General features: G+C 39.7%; 1 protein-coding gene across 1 annotated transcript in view; it reads left to right on the top strand.

The window, feature by feature from the left end:
• Nucleotides 1-18,548, top strand: part of ITPR1 (inositol 1,4,5-trisphosphate receptor type 1) — a 532,169-nt gene that overhangs the window by 298,928 nt on the left and 214,693 nt on the right. The window contains exon 8 of the mRNA XM_053689365.1: nucleotides 5,575-5,658. Within this exon, the coding sequence (XP_053545340.1) occupies nucleotides 5,575-5,658 (84 nt within the window). The remainder of the gene's footprint in view (nucleotides 1-5,574; nucleotides 5,659-18,548) is intronic.

Genomic DNA, 18,548 nt, shown 5'->3' with positions numbered 1-18,548 from the left:
ACGGAGGTCAGAAAAGCAAACATTCTAAATACTTGCCGAGCACTTCAGTCCATTCCTCGGCCATCAGTGGCTCAGTGTATGGAGGTCATTGGATTAATGGTAGCGGCAATGGACATCGTTCAGTTTACCCGCTTTCATCTCAGACCACTGCAGCTGTGCATGCTCGGACAGTGGAATGGGGACTATGTGAATTTATCTCCTCAGATAAATCTGGATCAAGAGACCAGAGACTCTCTTCTTTGGTGGTTGTCACCGGATCATCTGTCCCAGGGGACTTGTTTCCGCAGACCCTCGTGGGTGATAGTGACAATGGACGCCAGCCTACTGGGCTGGGGTGCAGTCTGGAATTCCCTGAAGGCTCAGGGTGTTTGGACTCAGGTGGAGTCTCTACTTCCAATCAATAGTCTGGAACAGAGAGCAATATTCAATGTGCTTCAGACGTAGCCTCAGTTGGCTTCGGCCAAATTCATCAGATTCCAGTTGGACAACATCACAACTGTGGCATATATCAATCATCAGGGGGGAACAAGGAGTTCCCTAGCGATGTCAGAAGTATCCAAGATAATCTGATGGGCAGAGGCCCACTCTTGTTATCTATCGGCAATTTACATCCCAGGAGTAGAAAACTGGGAAGCGGATTTTCTAAGTCGTCAGCCTTTTCATCCAGGGGAGTGGGAACACCATCCGGAGGTGTTTGCATCATTGATTCATCAATGGGGCAGACCGTAACTGGATCTGATGGCATCTCGTCAGAATGCCAAGCTTCCATGTTACGGATCCACGTCAAGGGATCCACAGGCCGAACTGATAGATGCCTTGGCAGTGCCTTGGTCGTTTCCGTCTAGCTTATGTGTTTCCACCATTTCCTCTTCTTCCACGCAGGATTGCTCGAATCAAACAGGAGAGAGCTTCAGTAATCCTGATAGCGCCTTCGTGGCCACGCAGGACTTGGTATACGGATCTAGTGGACATGTCCTCTCTGCCACCGTGGAAACTTTCTCTGAGACAGGATCTTCTCATTCAAGGTTCTTTCCAACATCCAAATCTAAATTCTCTACAGCTGACTGCTTGGAGATTAAACGCTTGATTCTATCTAAGCGAGGATTCTCCCTTTAAGATTTGTCCCTTTAAGCAAGTTCCTTAAAGGGACAAATTTCTGCTTTGTCAATTTTGCTTCACAAACATTTGGCAGATGTGCCAGATGTTCAGTCTTTTTGTCAGGCTCTATCTAGAATTAAGCCTGTATTTAGACCAATTACTCCTCCCTGGAGTTTGAATTTAGTTCTTTGAGTTCTTCAATGGGTTCCGTTTGAACCTATGCATTCCATAGATATTGAATTGTTATCTTTCAAAGTTCTGTTTTTAGTTGCTATTTCTTCTGCTTGAAGAGTTTCTGAGCTTTCAGCGTTGGTGTGATTCGCCTTATCTTTCATTCTGATAAGGTGGTTTTACATACCAAACCTGGATTTCTTCCTAAGGTTGTTTCAAATAAGAATATTAATCAGGAAATTGTTGTTCCTTCCTTGTGTCCTAATCCTTCTAAGAAGGAGCGTTTGTTACATAACCTGGACGTGGTCCGTGCCTTAGTTTTACATGCAGGCGACTAAGGATTTCCGTCAGTCATCTTCATTATTCATTGTTTATTCTAGAAAGCGTAGAGGTCAGAAAGCTACGGCTACCTCTTTCTTTTTGGCTGAGGAGTATCATCCGCCTGGCATATGAGACTGCTGGACAGCAGCCTCCTGAAAGAATTACAGCTCATTCTACTAGGGCTGTGGCTTCCACATGGGCCTTTAAAAACGATGCTTCTGTTGAACAGATTTGTAAGGCTGCGACTTGGTCGTTCCTTCTTACTTTTTCCAAATTTTCCAAATTTGATACTTTTACTACTTCTGACGGTGGTTTGGTGTGAGAGGTTCTTCAAGCAGTGGTGCCTTCTATTTAGGTCTCTGTCTTGTCCCTCCCATTTCATCCGTGTCCTGTAGCTTTGGTATTGTATCCCACAAGTAAGGATGAAATCCGCTGACTCGTCGTATCTTGTAGAAGAAAAGGAAATTTATGCTTACCTGATAAATTGATTTATTCTACGATAGGACGAGTCCACGGCCCTCCCTGACATTTTAAGACAGATTATATTTTATGTTTAACAACTTCAGTCACCTCTGCACCTTTTAGCTTTTCCTTTCTCTTCCTAAAACCTTCGGTCGAATGACTGGGGGTGGAGGGGAAGGGAGGAGCTATATATACAGCTCTGCTGTGGTGCTCTTTGCCACTTCCTGTTAGCAGGAGGATAATATCCCACAAGTAAGGATGAAATCCGTGGACTCGTATCGTAGAAGAAATCAATTTATCAGGTAAGCATAAATTTCCTTTTTTTATCTCATGATTAGTGGAGCTAGACAATTGATCCCCAGACACTGGAAAAACATAACCGTACCAATATACCAGAATGTACAAATTACATAACACGATTACTTTCACTAGAGAAATATCACTATTACCAGACACAACGTATAGATTTTTTTTGTGCAATAAAATGTATTTGGGAAGAATACCTATGCTCTTTACAAAATAATACCTAAGTTTTTAACCCCTTAACGACCAAGGACGTACGCCACACGTCCTCAAAAAAAAATACAGTTAATGACCGAGGACGTGTGGCGTACGTCCTTGGTCTGGAAAGCAGCTGGAAGCGATCCTGCTCGCTTCCAGCTGCTTTCCGGTTATTGCAGTGATGCCTCGATATCGAGGCATCCTGCAATAACCCCCCTTGGCCATCCGATGCAGAGAGAGCCACTCTGTGGCCCTCTCTGCACCGGACATCGGTGGCCGGTATCGTGGGTGGGAGCAAGTCTGGGAGGCGGGTGGGCGGCCATCCATGTGCCGAGTGGAGTGGAGGGGAGCGGGAGAGACGGGGGAGCGCGCGCGTGCACGGGGTGGGAGCGGGAGGGAACCGCTACACTGCAGAAAAAAAAGTTTAGAAACTGTAAAAAAAAAAAAAAAAAATATTTAACAAAATAAATGATGATCTAAGGGTTCTGGAAGGGGTGGGGGTTGGTCTGGGGAAGCTACACTACAGAAAAGGGCAATAAAAAAGCCAATAAACATACTTTTTGTTACTAAACTGGGTACTGGCAGACAGCTGCCAGTACCCAAGATGGCGCCCATTAAGGCAGAGGGGGAGGGTTAGAAAGCTGTTTGGTGGGGGATCAGTGAGGTTGGGGGCTAAGGGGGGATCCTACACAGCAGCATATGTAAATATGACAAAAAACACACACACACACAAAAACCCCAATATAGCTTTTATTTTAGTACTGGCAGAGTTTCTGCCAGTACTTAAGATGGCGGGGACAATTGTGGGTTGGGGGAGGGAAGAGAGCTGTTTGGGAGGGATCAGGGGGTCTGATGTTTTAGGTGGGAGGCTAAGCTCTACACTAAAGCTAAAATTAACCCTGCAAGCTCCCTACAAGCTACATAATTAACCCCATCACTGCTAGCCATAATACACGTGTGATGCGCAGCGGCATTTGGCGGCCTTCTAATTACCACAAAGCAACGCCAAAGCCATATGTCTGCTATTTCTGAATAAAGGGGATCCCAGAGAAGCATTTACAACCATTTGTGCCATAATTGCACAAGCTGTTTGTAAATGATTTCAGTGAGAAACCTAAAATTGTGAAAAATTTAAAGTTTTTTTTAATTTGATCGCATTTGGCGGTGAAATGGTGGCATTAAATATACCAAAATTGGCCTAGATCAATACTTGGGGTTGTCTACTACACTACACTAAAGCTAAAATTACCCCTAAAAGCTCCCTACATGCTCCCTAATTAACCCCTTCACTGCTGGGCATAATACACGTGTAGTGCGCAGTGGCATTTAGCAGCCTTCTAATTACCAAAAAGCAACGCCAAAGCCATATATGTCTGCTATTTCTGAACAAAAGGGATCCCAGAGAATAATTTACAATAATTTAAGCCATAATTGCACAAGCTGTTTGTAAATAATTTCAGTGAGAAACCAAAAGTTTGTGAAAAAATGAGTGAAAAAGTGAACAATTTTTTGTATTTAATCGCATTTGGCGGTGAAATGGTGGCATGAAATATACCAAAATGGGCCTAGATCAATACTTTGGGAGGTCTACTAAAAAAATATATATACATGTCAATGGATATTCAGAGATTCCTGAAAGATATTAGTGTTCTAATGTAACTAGCGCTAATTTTGAAAAATAATGGTTTGGAAATGGCAAAGTGCTACTTGTATTTATGGCCCTATAGCTTACAAAAAAAGCAAAGAAGATGTAAACATTGGGTATTTCTAAACTCAGGACAAAATTTAGAAACTATTTAGCATGAGTGTTTTTTGGTGGTTGTAGATGTGTAACAGATTTTGGGGGTCAAAGTTAGAAAAAGTGTGTGTTTTTCCATTTTTTCCTCATATTTTATAAAAAATTTTTATAGTAAATTATAAGATATGATGAAAATAATGGTATTTTTAGAAAGTCCATTTAATGGCGAGAAAAACGGTATATAATATGTGTGGGTACAGTAAATGAGTAAGAGGAAAATTACAGCTAAACACAAACACCGCAGAAATGTAAAAATAGCCTTGGTCCCAAACGGACAGAAAATGGAAAAGTGCTGTGGTCATTAAGGGGTTAAACGCATTAAAATTGTTTATACAGAACACCAAATAATGCATATCAAGAATCATAATAAAACAATGCCTCTTAGAAGAATAACATAGAGCTGTAGTGTTTGCCATACTTCAACACAGTTAAAAGTCAGTCTCTCAGACCAAATAAAAGTTATATGCCATACTACATAACTATACCTACAATTAGATTGTATATATTAACTCAATGCTCATAGTGTACCTTTTTGTTTTTGTGTTTTTCTTCTTTATATGTTAATGTTTGAACTGTTTTTTTAAAAAAAACAAGCTCAAAGAACACTCTATTTGATCAAAATAGAAAGGAAAGACAAGAAAAAGACTTAGAAAATACTTTCCGAAGTACAGAGAAGCAAGTGCCTTCTATTTCCATATATTTGTACCCTATACGTAAAAAATGCCACTTTTTTTATCTATATTTGTATTTGCGGGGATTGTGGAAACTTGCATCTACACCTTTGCTTTGTATCTGTATTTCCTTCAAAAAAGATTGTTTTAAAAAAAATAATAAAGGAATAAAAAAAATTAAAAAATTGGAATGTTCTGAACATTGTACCTCCTTTAGGAGGGATCACTTCAACCAAGTTTGATGTAACCACATTGTAATAACATAGTATTTGTTGTTCAGTTGGCTTTTAATAACAATTATATTTAAAAAAATAAACAAAAAATGGAATGTTCTGTCTGTATCATGAAATAAAATGTTTAGGCAGACAATGTTAAAAGGGACTAAAACCCAGCCAATCCCAGTGTGATCAGTGACAGGGGATGTGTTTAGAGAGATTTTAATCTGAGAACCCTAAATATCACTCTTGTTAAGTGTCTGAGCGCTGCATTCCTGTACTAGCTTCTATATCTTTACTAAGAGTTTTTTTTCTTTTCTTTCCTGTTTCCCATAAGGTAAATTCTGTAAACTGTAACACCAGCTGGAAAATTGTTCTTTTTATGAAATGGAGCGACAATAAGGATGATATTCTTAAGGGGGTAAGTGAGGAATTGTGCTGTGATAACAATAGCAACTTTAGTTTGTAGGTGTCGTGTGACACTGACTCTGTGGTTGGATATTTTCTGTTTGGGGGAACAGATTCATGTTTTTTTTACTTTTCCTGTTTAGTGAAGTTTTCACATGTCCTCCTGATATTAGAGTTACACCTACCTTTGCATGTTGTTGGGGTTATAGTTGTGTGGGACGTTCCTACTTGGGAGCATGGAATAGCAGAACAATATATAGTACAACTGTATAATTTTCAAGTAATATTTATGCACTGTCAAAATTCTTCTCTGTCTTTTCTCAGATACATTTTTTTTATTTTTTTTAGTTTTGAAAAAGCTTTATTGAAAATTAACAAAATACAATTCACAAATGGGAGTGGCAACATGTTACAGTATTCAGTATCACATTATGAAAATTACAAATATTGCAGGAGTCTATTAAGTAAGACATTCAACATAACATAGATATGTGATCATGAGAAGATTGAATTAAGAGCAGCAATCAGCATTATCAAATTAGAGTATGACGTGCATCAAGAACTACGATGCTCGTCCTAATAAGATACAAAAAGAAAAAAGGAACAGGAAAAGGTAGAGAGAAAAAGAAAAGAGAGGGAAAGGATGTTGATGGAGAGAGGGAAGAGGGTTTCATTGTGGGACGGGGAAGGAGGGGAAGGTGAGAAAAAAAAAAAGTTCTTTCATATATTCATGAACTTCAACCCTGTCCTCCCTCAAGTATCTAAATCTTTCTAATGACAAATGTCTATCCACTTGGGCCTCCCAATCGGCAGTCTGAGGGATTCTGTTTGACTTCCAGTTTTTAGGGATGAGAGCTTTCGCGCTATTTAGCATGATCTATAATAAGTGTTTTTTAGGTTTCTCTGTAAGTTTGGGCAGCCTATGAAACAGTAGGAGGCCAGGGTCTCTGTGTAATGTAATATTTAGTTTAGAGTCTATCATGTCCAGCGCTGCAGACCAGAACGAAGCTAACAGTCCACATGACCACCAGATATGAAGAATAGTACCAGTCTCCCCGCAACCCCTCCAGCACTTACCATCCGATTTCTTGTATATTTTTTTGATCCTGACTGGTGTGAGGTACCAGCGGGACATGAATTTGTTTTTTTTTTTTTTTAAATATATTCTTTATTGGTTGAAGCACATTTAATATAATACAATCATATTTCAGAGACATAGTCATCTTAAGGGTTGCATCACCTTTTGTTTCCATTTAGAACGAGATAAATATATATACAAACAGAAAAAAAGAAAAAAAATTTGAACATAATTCTGTTTTCAACTTTGTCTCCCCTTATTTATCTGTCTTTCTATCAATATGTGCTTCTCATGTTTATATTTGTATAAAACAATTTCTGTATGAGAGAAAAAAACAAACAGCAAAACAAAACAAAACACCACAAGACAAAAAAAAAAAAAAAAGGGAACCCTCCCCTTCTCCCCCACATCGGGGCCTCTCCCATCTTGACATAAATTATAACTCCTTTACCCTAGAGTCTCCAAAATATACAGGTGACCTTAATATTTCAAAATCCCTTTCTCCCTAATACTTCCACCATTAGGATATTAAATTTCTCTAGCTGAAGAATACCAATTTGCAGGAAATATCTCTAATATAGCTAGCTCTGCAAATGTCTCCGAGCTTAAAAAAGGATACAGTATTTGTTTCTGAATCTGTAATGTATATGTTTTAATTATAGGTAACCAGCCGTATATAAATCTCTTTATTTTATGTTCCTTAATACTCTTCATATGAAATGATTCAAACACAATATGATTTTGTATTTCCTTAATTATCCTGGCCAATGAGGGTGCAGCTGTAGATTTCCAATTTTTTACGATCAAATGTCTTACCAGTAATATAAGCGTATTTAATATTTTAACTTGTATTCCTAGCTCATTTGTATATCTTTTTAAAAACATAATTGTTTCCATGTCTATATATATATTTGAGTTGTAAAGTTTATTTATCCAGAAAACTACCTTCTGCCACACCTGCATCATTTTAGGACAGAGATAAAACATATGACAAATATCTGCCTTGACAAAATTACAGCGTGGGCAGCTAGCCATTTGTAGTGGATACATTTTTGCTAAATGGGCTGGCGTTATATAAAAGTTATTGATAAGTTTATAATGGGATTCTTTCCAGCTCATAGATATGGCTAACTTCCTTGTAGTCAGAAAGCTTGCATTCATTCTTGATAACTCTAAGTTGGGAAAATTAAGTTTCCATTTATCATAGGTTTTATTCAAAGAGATAAGGCTTTGTTTAGCAAGTAAAATATCATATAGCAGAGAGATAGATGTAAAGCCTGTTGTATATTGATATATATATATTTTAATATCTGTCCATTCCTTAGATTGATTCCTATCCTATATAATGTCTTACTTGTAAGTTCTGGGTAATTCAAATTGTAATAAGGTTTCAAAAGATACTACACACCAGTCATTTGCTAATAATTGAGCAATATATTTCAGTCCTTTATCTGACCATTTTCTGAAATTATCTTGATTAATTCCGGGTATGAAACTTGGATTACCCATAATAGGAAGGTAATCTGAATAGTATGGATCCATCTCCAGTATACTACACAATTTATACCAGGCTATAATAATATTTTTAAAAGATATCAAGCAATCTACATTCATTGGAAGTACTTTCAAAGGGCAATGTAAGATTGCTTTCAGAGAAAAAGGATATACAAAAAAACTCTCAATATCATTCGATGAAACCATATTCGTATCTATCATCCACTCAATTGCTACTTTAGCTAAAAAGGCTATATTATAAATATGAATATCTGGTAATGCAAGGCCTGCCATTCTATAGGGTTGGGTCATCTTTTTTAACGCTATTCTTGGTTTCTTGTCTTTCCAGATAAAGTTAGAAAAAGCAGAGTTAATTCTCAGTCGGTCTTGACTATTAATAAAAAGAGGAAGGTTTTGGAGAAGATATAAAAATCTGGGGAAAACAATAGTTTTAATTAAATTTACTCGGGCTGATATCGAAAGGGGAAGAGATACCCATAACTTTAAGTCCACAATAATTTTTTGAATCAAGGGACCAAAATTTTCTACATACCATTTATTGGGATTGGGGCTGAGCTTAATGCCTAAGTAATTAAGGGTTTCTGTGGTTTTAAACGGGATCTGTTGCAAACTGGTATTAGTTTTATTTAACCACATAATTTCACTCTTATTACAATTTATATTATACCCAGAAAACGATGCAAAAAACTGTAAGGTGTCTACTATTAATGGGATTGAATGGGTAGTATTCTGGAGAAAAATCAGTAGATCATCAGCATAAAGCAATATTTTTAGACTACTTGCTCCTAGCTTTATTCCTGATATTATATCCCTAAGCCATATTGCTAGCAGCTCTACGGCTAAATTAAACAGTAATGGAGATATTGGGCAGCCCTGTCTCGTACCTCTACCCATTGTAATTTTTGACGAGAGAGACCCATTCACCAGCAAGTAGGAAATAGGATTCTTATAAAGATTACGTATAAAAGACAGAAATTGGTTATGGAATCCAAATTGTGATATTGAACTGAATAGATATTCCCAATTAATCGAATCAAACGCCTTTTCGGCATCAAGTGTAAGGATTGCTAGATCCTGAGTCAATTGAGGATTTCTTGTTCCATTTATAGACCATATGTAATCCATATATGTAACAAGTTTTCTAATATTTTTCGAGGAATTCCTATTTATCATAAAACCGGTTTGATCTGGGTGGATGATGTCAGTGAGACAATGCGCAAGCCTACCAGCTATTATAGAAGTTAGTATTTTATAATCCGCTTTTAACACTGATATAGGCCTATATGAGGCAGGGTCTTCCGGATCTTTCCCTTTTTTAAATATTAAAGATATGTTAGCTGCTGAAAAATAATTTGAAATGGGCTTATTTAAAATGAAGTAATTATTATAAAGCTTTTGTAAAATAGGTGATATGTCCTCCATTAGAATTTTCAGATATTCTACTGGGAAGCCATCTGGGCCTGCGGCCTTGTTCAATTTCGCTTTTTTTATTGCCTCAGTCACTTCTTCCAGTGATATAGGAGCGTTTAGTAAGATTAAATCTTCCTGAGTTATTTTCGGGATTTGGATTTTAGCCCAAAATTCTTCCTGATTTGCTAAATCGCTTTTTTTCTCAGAGTATAGATTCTGATAATAATCATAAAAAACTCTCATAATATCTACATTATCTGTAAATCTTCAGATCAGGGGACAGCGGGCAGATTAATCTGCAAGAGGTATGTAGCAGCTTATTATTTTCTGACAATGGAATTGATGAGAAAATTCTGCCATACCGATATAATGTAAATTCAGCCTTAAATGCAGTAGCAGCAACTGGTATCAGGCTGTCATGTATGTATATTTTACACTTCAGTATTCTGGGGAATGGCACTTCACTGGAATTATACTGTATGCATAAGACTTTAGCCTAATTTGCAGGGACTAGCAACAGGCTTTTTAATAACACTTAATTTATTTATGTTAAACGTTTTTTGCTGGCATGTAAAATCGTTTAATTTTCTGAGGTACTGGGTGAAAAAATGTTTTGGGCACTATTTTTTCCACTTGGCAGTCGTTTTTATTTAATTTATGACAGTTTACTGATCTCTCTCACTGTTGTGTATGAGGGGGAGGGGCCTTTTTTGGCGCTTTTACTACGCATCAAAAAATTCAGTCAGAAGTTTGTCTTCCCTGCATGATCCGGTTCATCTCTACAGAACTCAGGGGTCTTCAAAACTTGTTTTGAGGGAGGTAATCACTCACAGCAGAGCTGTGAGATTGTAGTTGACTGTGATAAAAAACGTTTATTTCTGTATTTTTTTTCTGCTATCAGGGTTAGTTATCCTTTGCTAATGGGAGCAATCCTTTGCTAAAAGTGTGTTTTTTACAAAGATTTGATGCTATAACTTTTCAGTTTATCAATTTTCAACTGTCATATAAAGTATTTCCAAGTTGCTAGTTTATTTGCTAGTGTGTTAAACATGTCTGATTCAGAGGAAGATATCTGTGCTATATGTGCTAAAGCCAAAGTGGAGCCCAATAGAAATTTATGTACTAACTGCATTGATGCTACTTTAAATAAAAGTCAATCTGTACAAATTGAACATATTTCACCAAACAACGAGGGGGGAGTTATGCCGACTAACTCGCCTCACGTGTCAGTACCTGCATCTCCCGCTCGGGAGGTGCGTGATATTGTAGCGCCGAGTACATCTGGGCGGCCATTACAAGATATGGCTACTGTTATGACTGAAGTTTTGGCTAAATTACCAGAACTAAGAGGTAAGCGTGATCACTCTGTGGTGAGAACAGAGTGCGCTGATAATATTAGGGCCATGTCAGACACTGCGTCACATTTTGCAGAACATGAGGACGGAGAGCTTCATTCTGCGGGTGACGGTTCTGATCCAAACAGACTGGATTCAGATATTTCACATTTTAAATATAAGCTGGAAAACCTCCGTGTATTACTAGGGGAGGTGTTAGCGGCTCTGAATGATTGTAACACAGTTGCAATACCAGAGAAATTGTGTAGGTTGGATAAATATTTTGCGGTACCGTCGAGTACTGATGTTTTTCCTATACCTAAGAGACTTACTGAAATTGTTACTAAGGAGTGGGATAGACCCGGTGTGCCGTTCTCACCCCCTCCAATATTTAGAAAGATGTTTCCAATAGACGCCACCACACGGGACTTATGGCAAACGGTCCCTAAGGTGGAGGGAGCAGTTTCTACTTTAGCTAAGCGTACCACTATCCCGGTGGAGGATAGCTGTGCCTTTTCAGATCCAATGGATAAAAAGTTAGAGGGTTACCTTAAGAAAATGTTTGTTCAACAAGGTTTTATATTGCAACCTCTTGCATGCATTGCGCCTGTCACGGCTGCAGCAGCATTTTGGTTTGAGTCTCTGGAAGAGACACTTGAATCAGCTCCATTAGATGAGATTACACACAAGCTTAAAGCCCTTAAGTTAGCTAACTCATTTATTTCGGATGCCGTAGTACATTTAACTAAACTTACGGCTAAGAATTCCGAATTCGCCATTCAGGCGCGCAGAGCACTGTGGCTAAAATCCTGGTCAGCTGATGTTACTTCTAAATCTAAATTGCTTAATATTCCTTTCAAAGGGCAGACCTTATTCGGGCCCGGGTTGAAAGAAATTATCGCTGACATTACAGGAGGTAAAGGCCATGCCCTGCCTCAAGACAGAGCCAAACCTAAGGCTAGACAGTCTAATTTTCGTTCCTTTCGTAATTTCAAAGCAGGAGCAGCATCAACTTCCTCTGCACCAAAACAGGAAGGAGCTGTTGCTCGCTACAGACAAGGCTGGAGACCTAACCAGTCCTGGAACAAGGGCAAGCAGGCCAGGAAACCTGCTGCTGCCCCTAAGACAGCATGAATCGAGGGCCCCCGATCCGGGAACGGATCTAGTGGGGGGCAGACTTTCTCTCTTCGCCCAGGCTTGGGCAAGAGATGTCCAGGATCCCTGGGCGTTAGAGATCATATCTCAGGGATACCTTCTGGACTTCAAATCCTCCCCCCCAAGAGGGAGATTTCATCTGTCAAGGTTGTCAACAAACCAAATAAAGAAAGAGGCGTTTCTACGCTGCGTACAAGATCTTTTATTAATGGGAGTGATCCATCCGGTTCCGCGGTCGGAACAAGGACTAGGGTTTTACTCAAATCTGTTTGTGGTTCCCAAAAAAGAGGGAACTTTCAGGCCAATCTTGGATTTAAAGATCCTAAACAAATTCCTAAGAGTTCCATCGTTCAAAATGGAAACTATTCGGACAATTTTACCCATGATCCAAAAGGGTCAGTACATGACCACAGTGGATTTAAAGGATGCTTACCTTCACATACCGATTCACAAAGATCATTACCGGTATCTAAGGTTTGCCTTTCTAGACAGGCATTACCAGTTTGTAGCTCTTCCATTCGGATTGGCTACGGCTCCAAGAATCTTCACAAAGGTTCTGGGTGCTCTTCTGGCGGTACTAAGACCGCGAGGAATTTCGGTAGCTCCGTACCTAGACGACATTCTGATACAAGCTTCAAGCTTTCAAACTGCCAAGTCTCATACAGAGTTAGTACTGGCATTTCTAAGGTCGCATGGATGGAAGGTGAACGAAAAGAAGAGTTCTCTCTTTCCACTCACAAGAGTTCCCTTCTTGGGGACTCTTATAGATTCTGTAGAAATGAAGATTTACCTGACAGAAGACAGGTTAACAAAGCTTCAAAATTCATGCCGTGTCCTTCATTCCATTCAACACCCGTCAGTAGCTCAATGCATGGAGGTGATCGGCTTAATGGTAGCGGCAATGGACATAGTACCCTTTGCACGCCTACATCTCAGACCGCTGCAATTGTGCATGCTAAGTCAGTGGAATGGGGATTACTCAGACTTGTCCCCTACTCTGAATCTGGATCAAGAGACCAGAAATTCTCTTCTATGGTGGCTTTCTCGGCCACATCTGTCCAGGGGGATGCCATTCAGCAGGCCGGACTGGACAATTGTAACAACAGACGCCAGGCTACTAGGTTGGGGCACTGTCTGGAATTCTCTGAAGGCTCAGGGACAATGGAATCAGGAGGAGAGTCTCCTACCAATAAACATTCTGGAATTGAGAGCAGTTCTCAATGCCCTTCTGGCTTGGCCCCAGTTAACAACTCGGGGGTTCATCAGGTTTCAGTCGGACAACATCACGACTGTAGCTTACATCAACCATCAGGGAGGGACAAGAAGCTCCCTAGCTATGATGGAAGTATCAAAGATAATTCGCTGGGCAGAGTCTCACTCTTGCCACCTGTCAGCAATCCACATCCCGGGAGTGGAGAACTGGGAGGCGGATTTCTTAAGTCGTCAGACTTTTCATCCGGGGGAGTGGGAACTTCATCCGGAGGTCTTTGCCCAAATACTTCGACGTTGGGGCAAACCAGAGATAGATCTCATGGCGTCTCGACAGAATGCCAAGCTTCCTCGTTACGGGTCCAGATCCAGGGATCCGGGAGCGGTTCTGATAGATGCTTTGACAGCACCTTGGACCTTCGGGATGGCTTATGTGTTTCCACCCTTCCCGATGCTTCCTCGATTGATTGCCAGGATCAAACAGGAGAGAGCATCAGTGATTCTAATAGCGCCTGCATGGCCACGCAGGACTTGGTATGCAGATCTAGTGGACATGTCATCCTGTCCACCTTGGTCTCTACCTCTGAAACAGGACCTTCTGATCCAGGGTCCCTTCAAACATCAAAATCTAATTTCTCTGAAGCTGACTGCTTGGAAATTGAACGCTTGATTTTATCAAAACGTGGTTTTTCTGAGTCAGTTATTGATACCTTAATACAGGCTAGGAAGCCTGTTACCAGAAAGATTTACCATAAGATATGGCGCAAATACTTATATTGGTGCGAATCCAAGAGTTACTCATGGAGTAAGGTTAGGATTCCGAGGATATTGTCCTTTCTACAAGAAGGTTTAGAAAAGGGTTTATCCGCTAGTTCCTTAAAGGGACAGATTTCAGCTCTGTCCATTCTTTTACACAAACGTCTGTCAGAAGTTCCGGACGTGCAAGCTTTTTGTCAGGCTTTAGCTAGGATCAAGCCTGTGTTTAAAGCTGTTGCTCCACCATGGAGTTTGAACTTAGTTCTTAATGTTTTACAGGGTGTTCCGTTTGAACCCCTTCATTCCATTGATATCAAGCGGTTATCTTGGAAAGTTCTATTTTTAATGGCGATTTCCTCGGCTCGAAGAGTCTCTGAGTTATCCGCCTTACATTGTGATTCTCCTTATCTGATTTCTCATTCAGACAAGGTAGTTCTGCGTACTAAACCTGGGTTCCTACCTAAGGTGGTCACTAACAGGAATATCAATCAAGAGATTGTGGTTCCATCTTTGTGTCCTAATCCTTCTTCGAAGAAGGAACGTCTGCTACACAATCTAGATGTTGTCCGTGCCCTGAAATTTTATCTACAGGCAACTAAGGATTTTCGACAAACGTCTTCCCTGTTTGTCGTTTATTCTGGTCAGAGGAGAGGTCAAAAAGCTTCGGCTACCTCTCTCTCTTTTTGGCTTCGTAGCATAATTCGGTTAGCCTATGAGACTGCTGGACAGCAGCCTCCTGAAAGAATTACAGCACATTCTACTAGAGCTGTGGCTTCCACTTGGGCCTTTAAGAATGAGGCTTCTGTTGAACAGATTTGCAAGGCTGCAACTTGGTCTTCTCTTCATACTTTTTACAAATTTTACAAATTTGACACTTTTGCTTCTTCGGAGGCTGTTTTTGGGAGAAAGGTTCTTCAGGCAGTGGTTCCTTCCGTATAAAGAGCCTGCCTGTCCCTCCTGTCATCTGTGTACTTTAGCTTTGGTATTGGTATCCCAGAAGTAATGATGACCCGTGCACTGACCACACTTAACAGGAGAAAACAAAATTTATGCTTACCTGATAAATTCCTTTCTCCTGTAGTGTGGTCAGTCCACGGCCCGCCCTGTTTTTTATGGCAGGTAAAAAATTTTTGAATTATACTCCAGTCACCACTAAAAGGCTTCTCCTTTCTCGTTGGTCCTTGGTCGAATGACTGGAGGTGACGTAGAGGGGAGGAGCTATATAGCAGCTCTGCTGGGTGAATCCTCTTGCACTTCCTGTTGGGGAGGAGTTAATATCCCAGAAGTAATGATGACCCGTGGACTGACCACACTACAGGAGAAAGGAATTTATCAGGTAAGCATAAATTTTGTTTTTCTACCTACACTGGGGGCTCCTATAACTTCTCCCACCCATTTTGATTTCAACTTAACCATTTCACTATCTTTTAAGCGGGTTTCTTGGAGGAAAGCAATACTTGGTTTCAATTTACCTAACGTTTTTATGATCAGTTTACGTTTAGCCGGGGAGGAAATACCCCCCCACATTCCAGGATAATATCTTAAAATATTTACAAAACTCAATCATAGACCCAAAATTAGAATCCTATCCTCCAGAGCGCAGGGGGGGAGGGGGGGGAGAGAAGGAAAAAAAAAAAAAAAAAAAAAAAAGGGAACACAAACATACAGGGACATAAAATAAAATCCATATAACCTTACAAATCTTTATCTTAATTTTTACTGCTATTAGAGTTTCCCTCTAGTTCTGTAGAGAGTCAAGATTAGCTATGAAATCCTTAGCTTCAGCTATAGTGTTTAAGTTTTTCTTTGTACCATCCTTTTCTACATTAATTCTGGCTGGATAAACCTTTATCTATCAGTTGTGAGCAATATGGAGCCATATCTATCAGTTGTGAGCAATATGGAGCCATATTTCTCCTCTTTGAGGAAGTCTCATTTGAAAAATCTTGAAATATAAAAACTCTTTTACTGGCAATAGTGAATGTGTCCATTTTCCTATACAACTTAAGCAACTCAACTTTATCTTGGAACCTCAAAACCTTGAATAAGCACACTCTATTTCTTAAAGAGCCATCTTCATTATATTTCCTTGGACCTACCCTGTGTGCTCTTTCTATCTGCAAGGGTAATTTGGCGGGAGGAAATCCCAATAACTGGGGTAAAGTATTAGAAGCAAAATTCAACATATTTTCAAATTCTGCTGTCTCTGGGAGACCTACTACTCTTAAATTATTCCGCCTGGAGCGATCCTCCATATCCTCCAGGCGAGATTGTAAATTTTTGATCTTGGAATCTTGTTTGGCTAATATATTATCATGGTTATTTACTAAATCTTCCACATCCGAAATTCTATTTTCCGCTTCTGTTAGCCTTGCAGAAAATTGCTTTACTTCAGTAGTAAGCATATCTAAATTTATAGAAATATTAGAAAGATCTTTTTTAATTGCCTCAAATTGAGGTGTAAAAATCAGATTTATTTGGGCTATCAATATTTGGGGATCATTTAAGGATTCATTAGTAGTCTCAAGACTGACCTCTGGCATTTTATTACCTTTCTTTTCTCTTGATTTGGAAGGCATTATTGGTGAGCTTTGTCTGCCTTGTGTGACAAACCTTTCCATTGAATGGAAAAAAGAAAAAAAAATACTAATAGAAATAAATAAGTGATAGTAAGGTAATCGTGAGATTACTGAGGTATAATGAGTGAAAGTGAGTGTTGAGTGACTAGGTGTAAAATGTGTAATCCTTCTAAATACCTAAATGTGTGGATACAAAACAAAACAAACAAAAAAAAAAAAAAAAAAAAAAAGTGACAAAGTGTATCAGAGAATGAATATTACATTCAAATTACTAAATAGTGTTACCGTGAGGTGCTGGTGTGTGCAATATATACAGACAAAATTGATAACTAAACAGAAGAATCAATGCTAACAACCTTTAAATGCCTGAGACCAAGCCTGAGATTCAAAACTACAACTGCTCCCTCCTATTTAGAACAATATTTGAAACAGATGCCGAAACAATGTTTTAGTGTTAACTAGGCAACAGAGTTATAACAATCCAAGAAAATAAAAAGGAAAAAAAAAGCACAAAAACTTTTTACCAACCACCTATCGGCTTCTAGGTAGCAAAACAGGACAGTATTATGCAAAAAAAAAAAATGTTATTTGTTGACACTGTTTCCCCTCTCTTTATCTAGCTATATTAACAAGAATCAACAAAACAATTCTCCTTTAAACACCCTACAAGTTACAAAGCTTAATATGCAACATAATTTCTCCCCACAGAAAAAAGAACAATTTCTACCAGGTCTCAAATATCTGCTGGGAAAAAATTAGTCCACTATGAATGTCCAACACATTTACATATACATCAATGCTGCCAAACGCCTTGCCTTTGTGTTGCTTAATTTAGCAGTATTAGGTTCTCCTCTTTAAGCGTGAATACTGCCCATATTACAGGCTTCGCCAGACTTTATCATTTATACCCCAAGATATTCACCAGAGGCAGCTAAAAAAATGTCCAAATAAATGAAAAGAAGAAAATGTCAATACTTGCGTTCCAAGGTATCAATAAGTTATTTCAACCGGGCTATCATGTCCCATTATAACTCCATCAGGCTGCCTTTTGCCCAGGTATGACACTGTAAGCCCGTTTTGACCATGCAGATCCCCGATAATACCTGTGACTGGATGCTCCTGCACCTAGGTATAGCGATAATGTTCCTGAAGCTTTCTGCGAGTTTGGAGCGTGAAGCTCGGATCCCTCCGGGCGTCAGCAGCTCCCTCCTCCCACAGTAAAAGCCTCGATAATGCTGTGCTCAAAGCCTCCAGGCGTCAGCAGCTCTTTTACTTCCATGGAACAGCCTCGCTAATATCGGTAAGCCCCATCTTGTTCCTATAGCCAGGTAATGGATCTGGGGCGTGAACCTCAGCTGTCTCCGGGCGTCGGGAGCTCCGTCCTCCAATTGCTCCACCTAGGGAATATGTACTCAGTGAGTACGTCCTCTGCAGAAATTGCAGTTTGTTTTCCAGCTGCGGGGACCACTAAGGATAGCCGGTTTCACAAACGCGGCTATTAAAAAGACAATGTACGCTCTCTCAGATTATTGCCCTAAGGCTCCCGCAGTCTTACTTCGGTGCCTAAAACATCAGGCAAGATGCGGTATAGCCGCAGGCCATTAACGGCCATGTAGGTTTTTCCAGCTCGAGTGCAGGTAATTACACTCCGTATCGCCACTGAAGTAACAACCCCCAGAAAAGCAACAAACTTCTGCGGGCTATGTGGCTATGAGCTTAGGGGTAGTATTACCCTCATGCGTTCACCTGAACGCCGACCTGGAGCAGGTGTATCAGAGCTCCACCCCTTCCGGATACCAGCGAGGTCATGAACTCTTACTGTGATCTCATGACGGGACATGAATTTGTAGTTGGATTCTAAAGTTCT

This window comes from Bombina bombina, chromosome 7 (assembly GCF_027579735.1).
Source record: "Bombina bombina isolate aBomBom1 chromosome 7, aBomBom1.pri, whole genome shotgun sequence".
Classification (NCBI taxonomy): Eukaryota; Metazoa; Chordata; class Amphibia; order Anura; family Bombinatoridae; genus Bombina; species Bombina bombina.
This window is presented reverse-complemented; position numbering and strand designations above follow the sequence as displayed.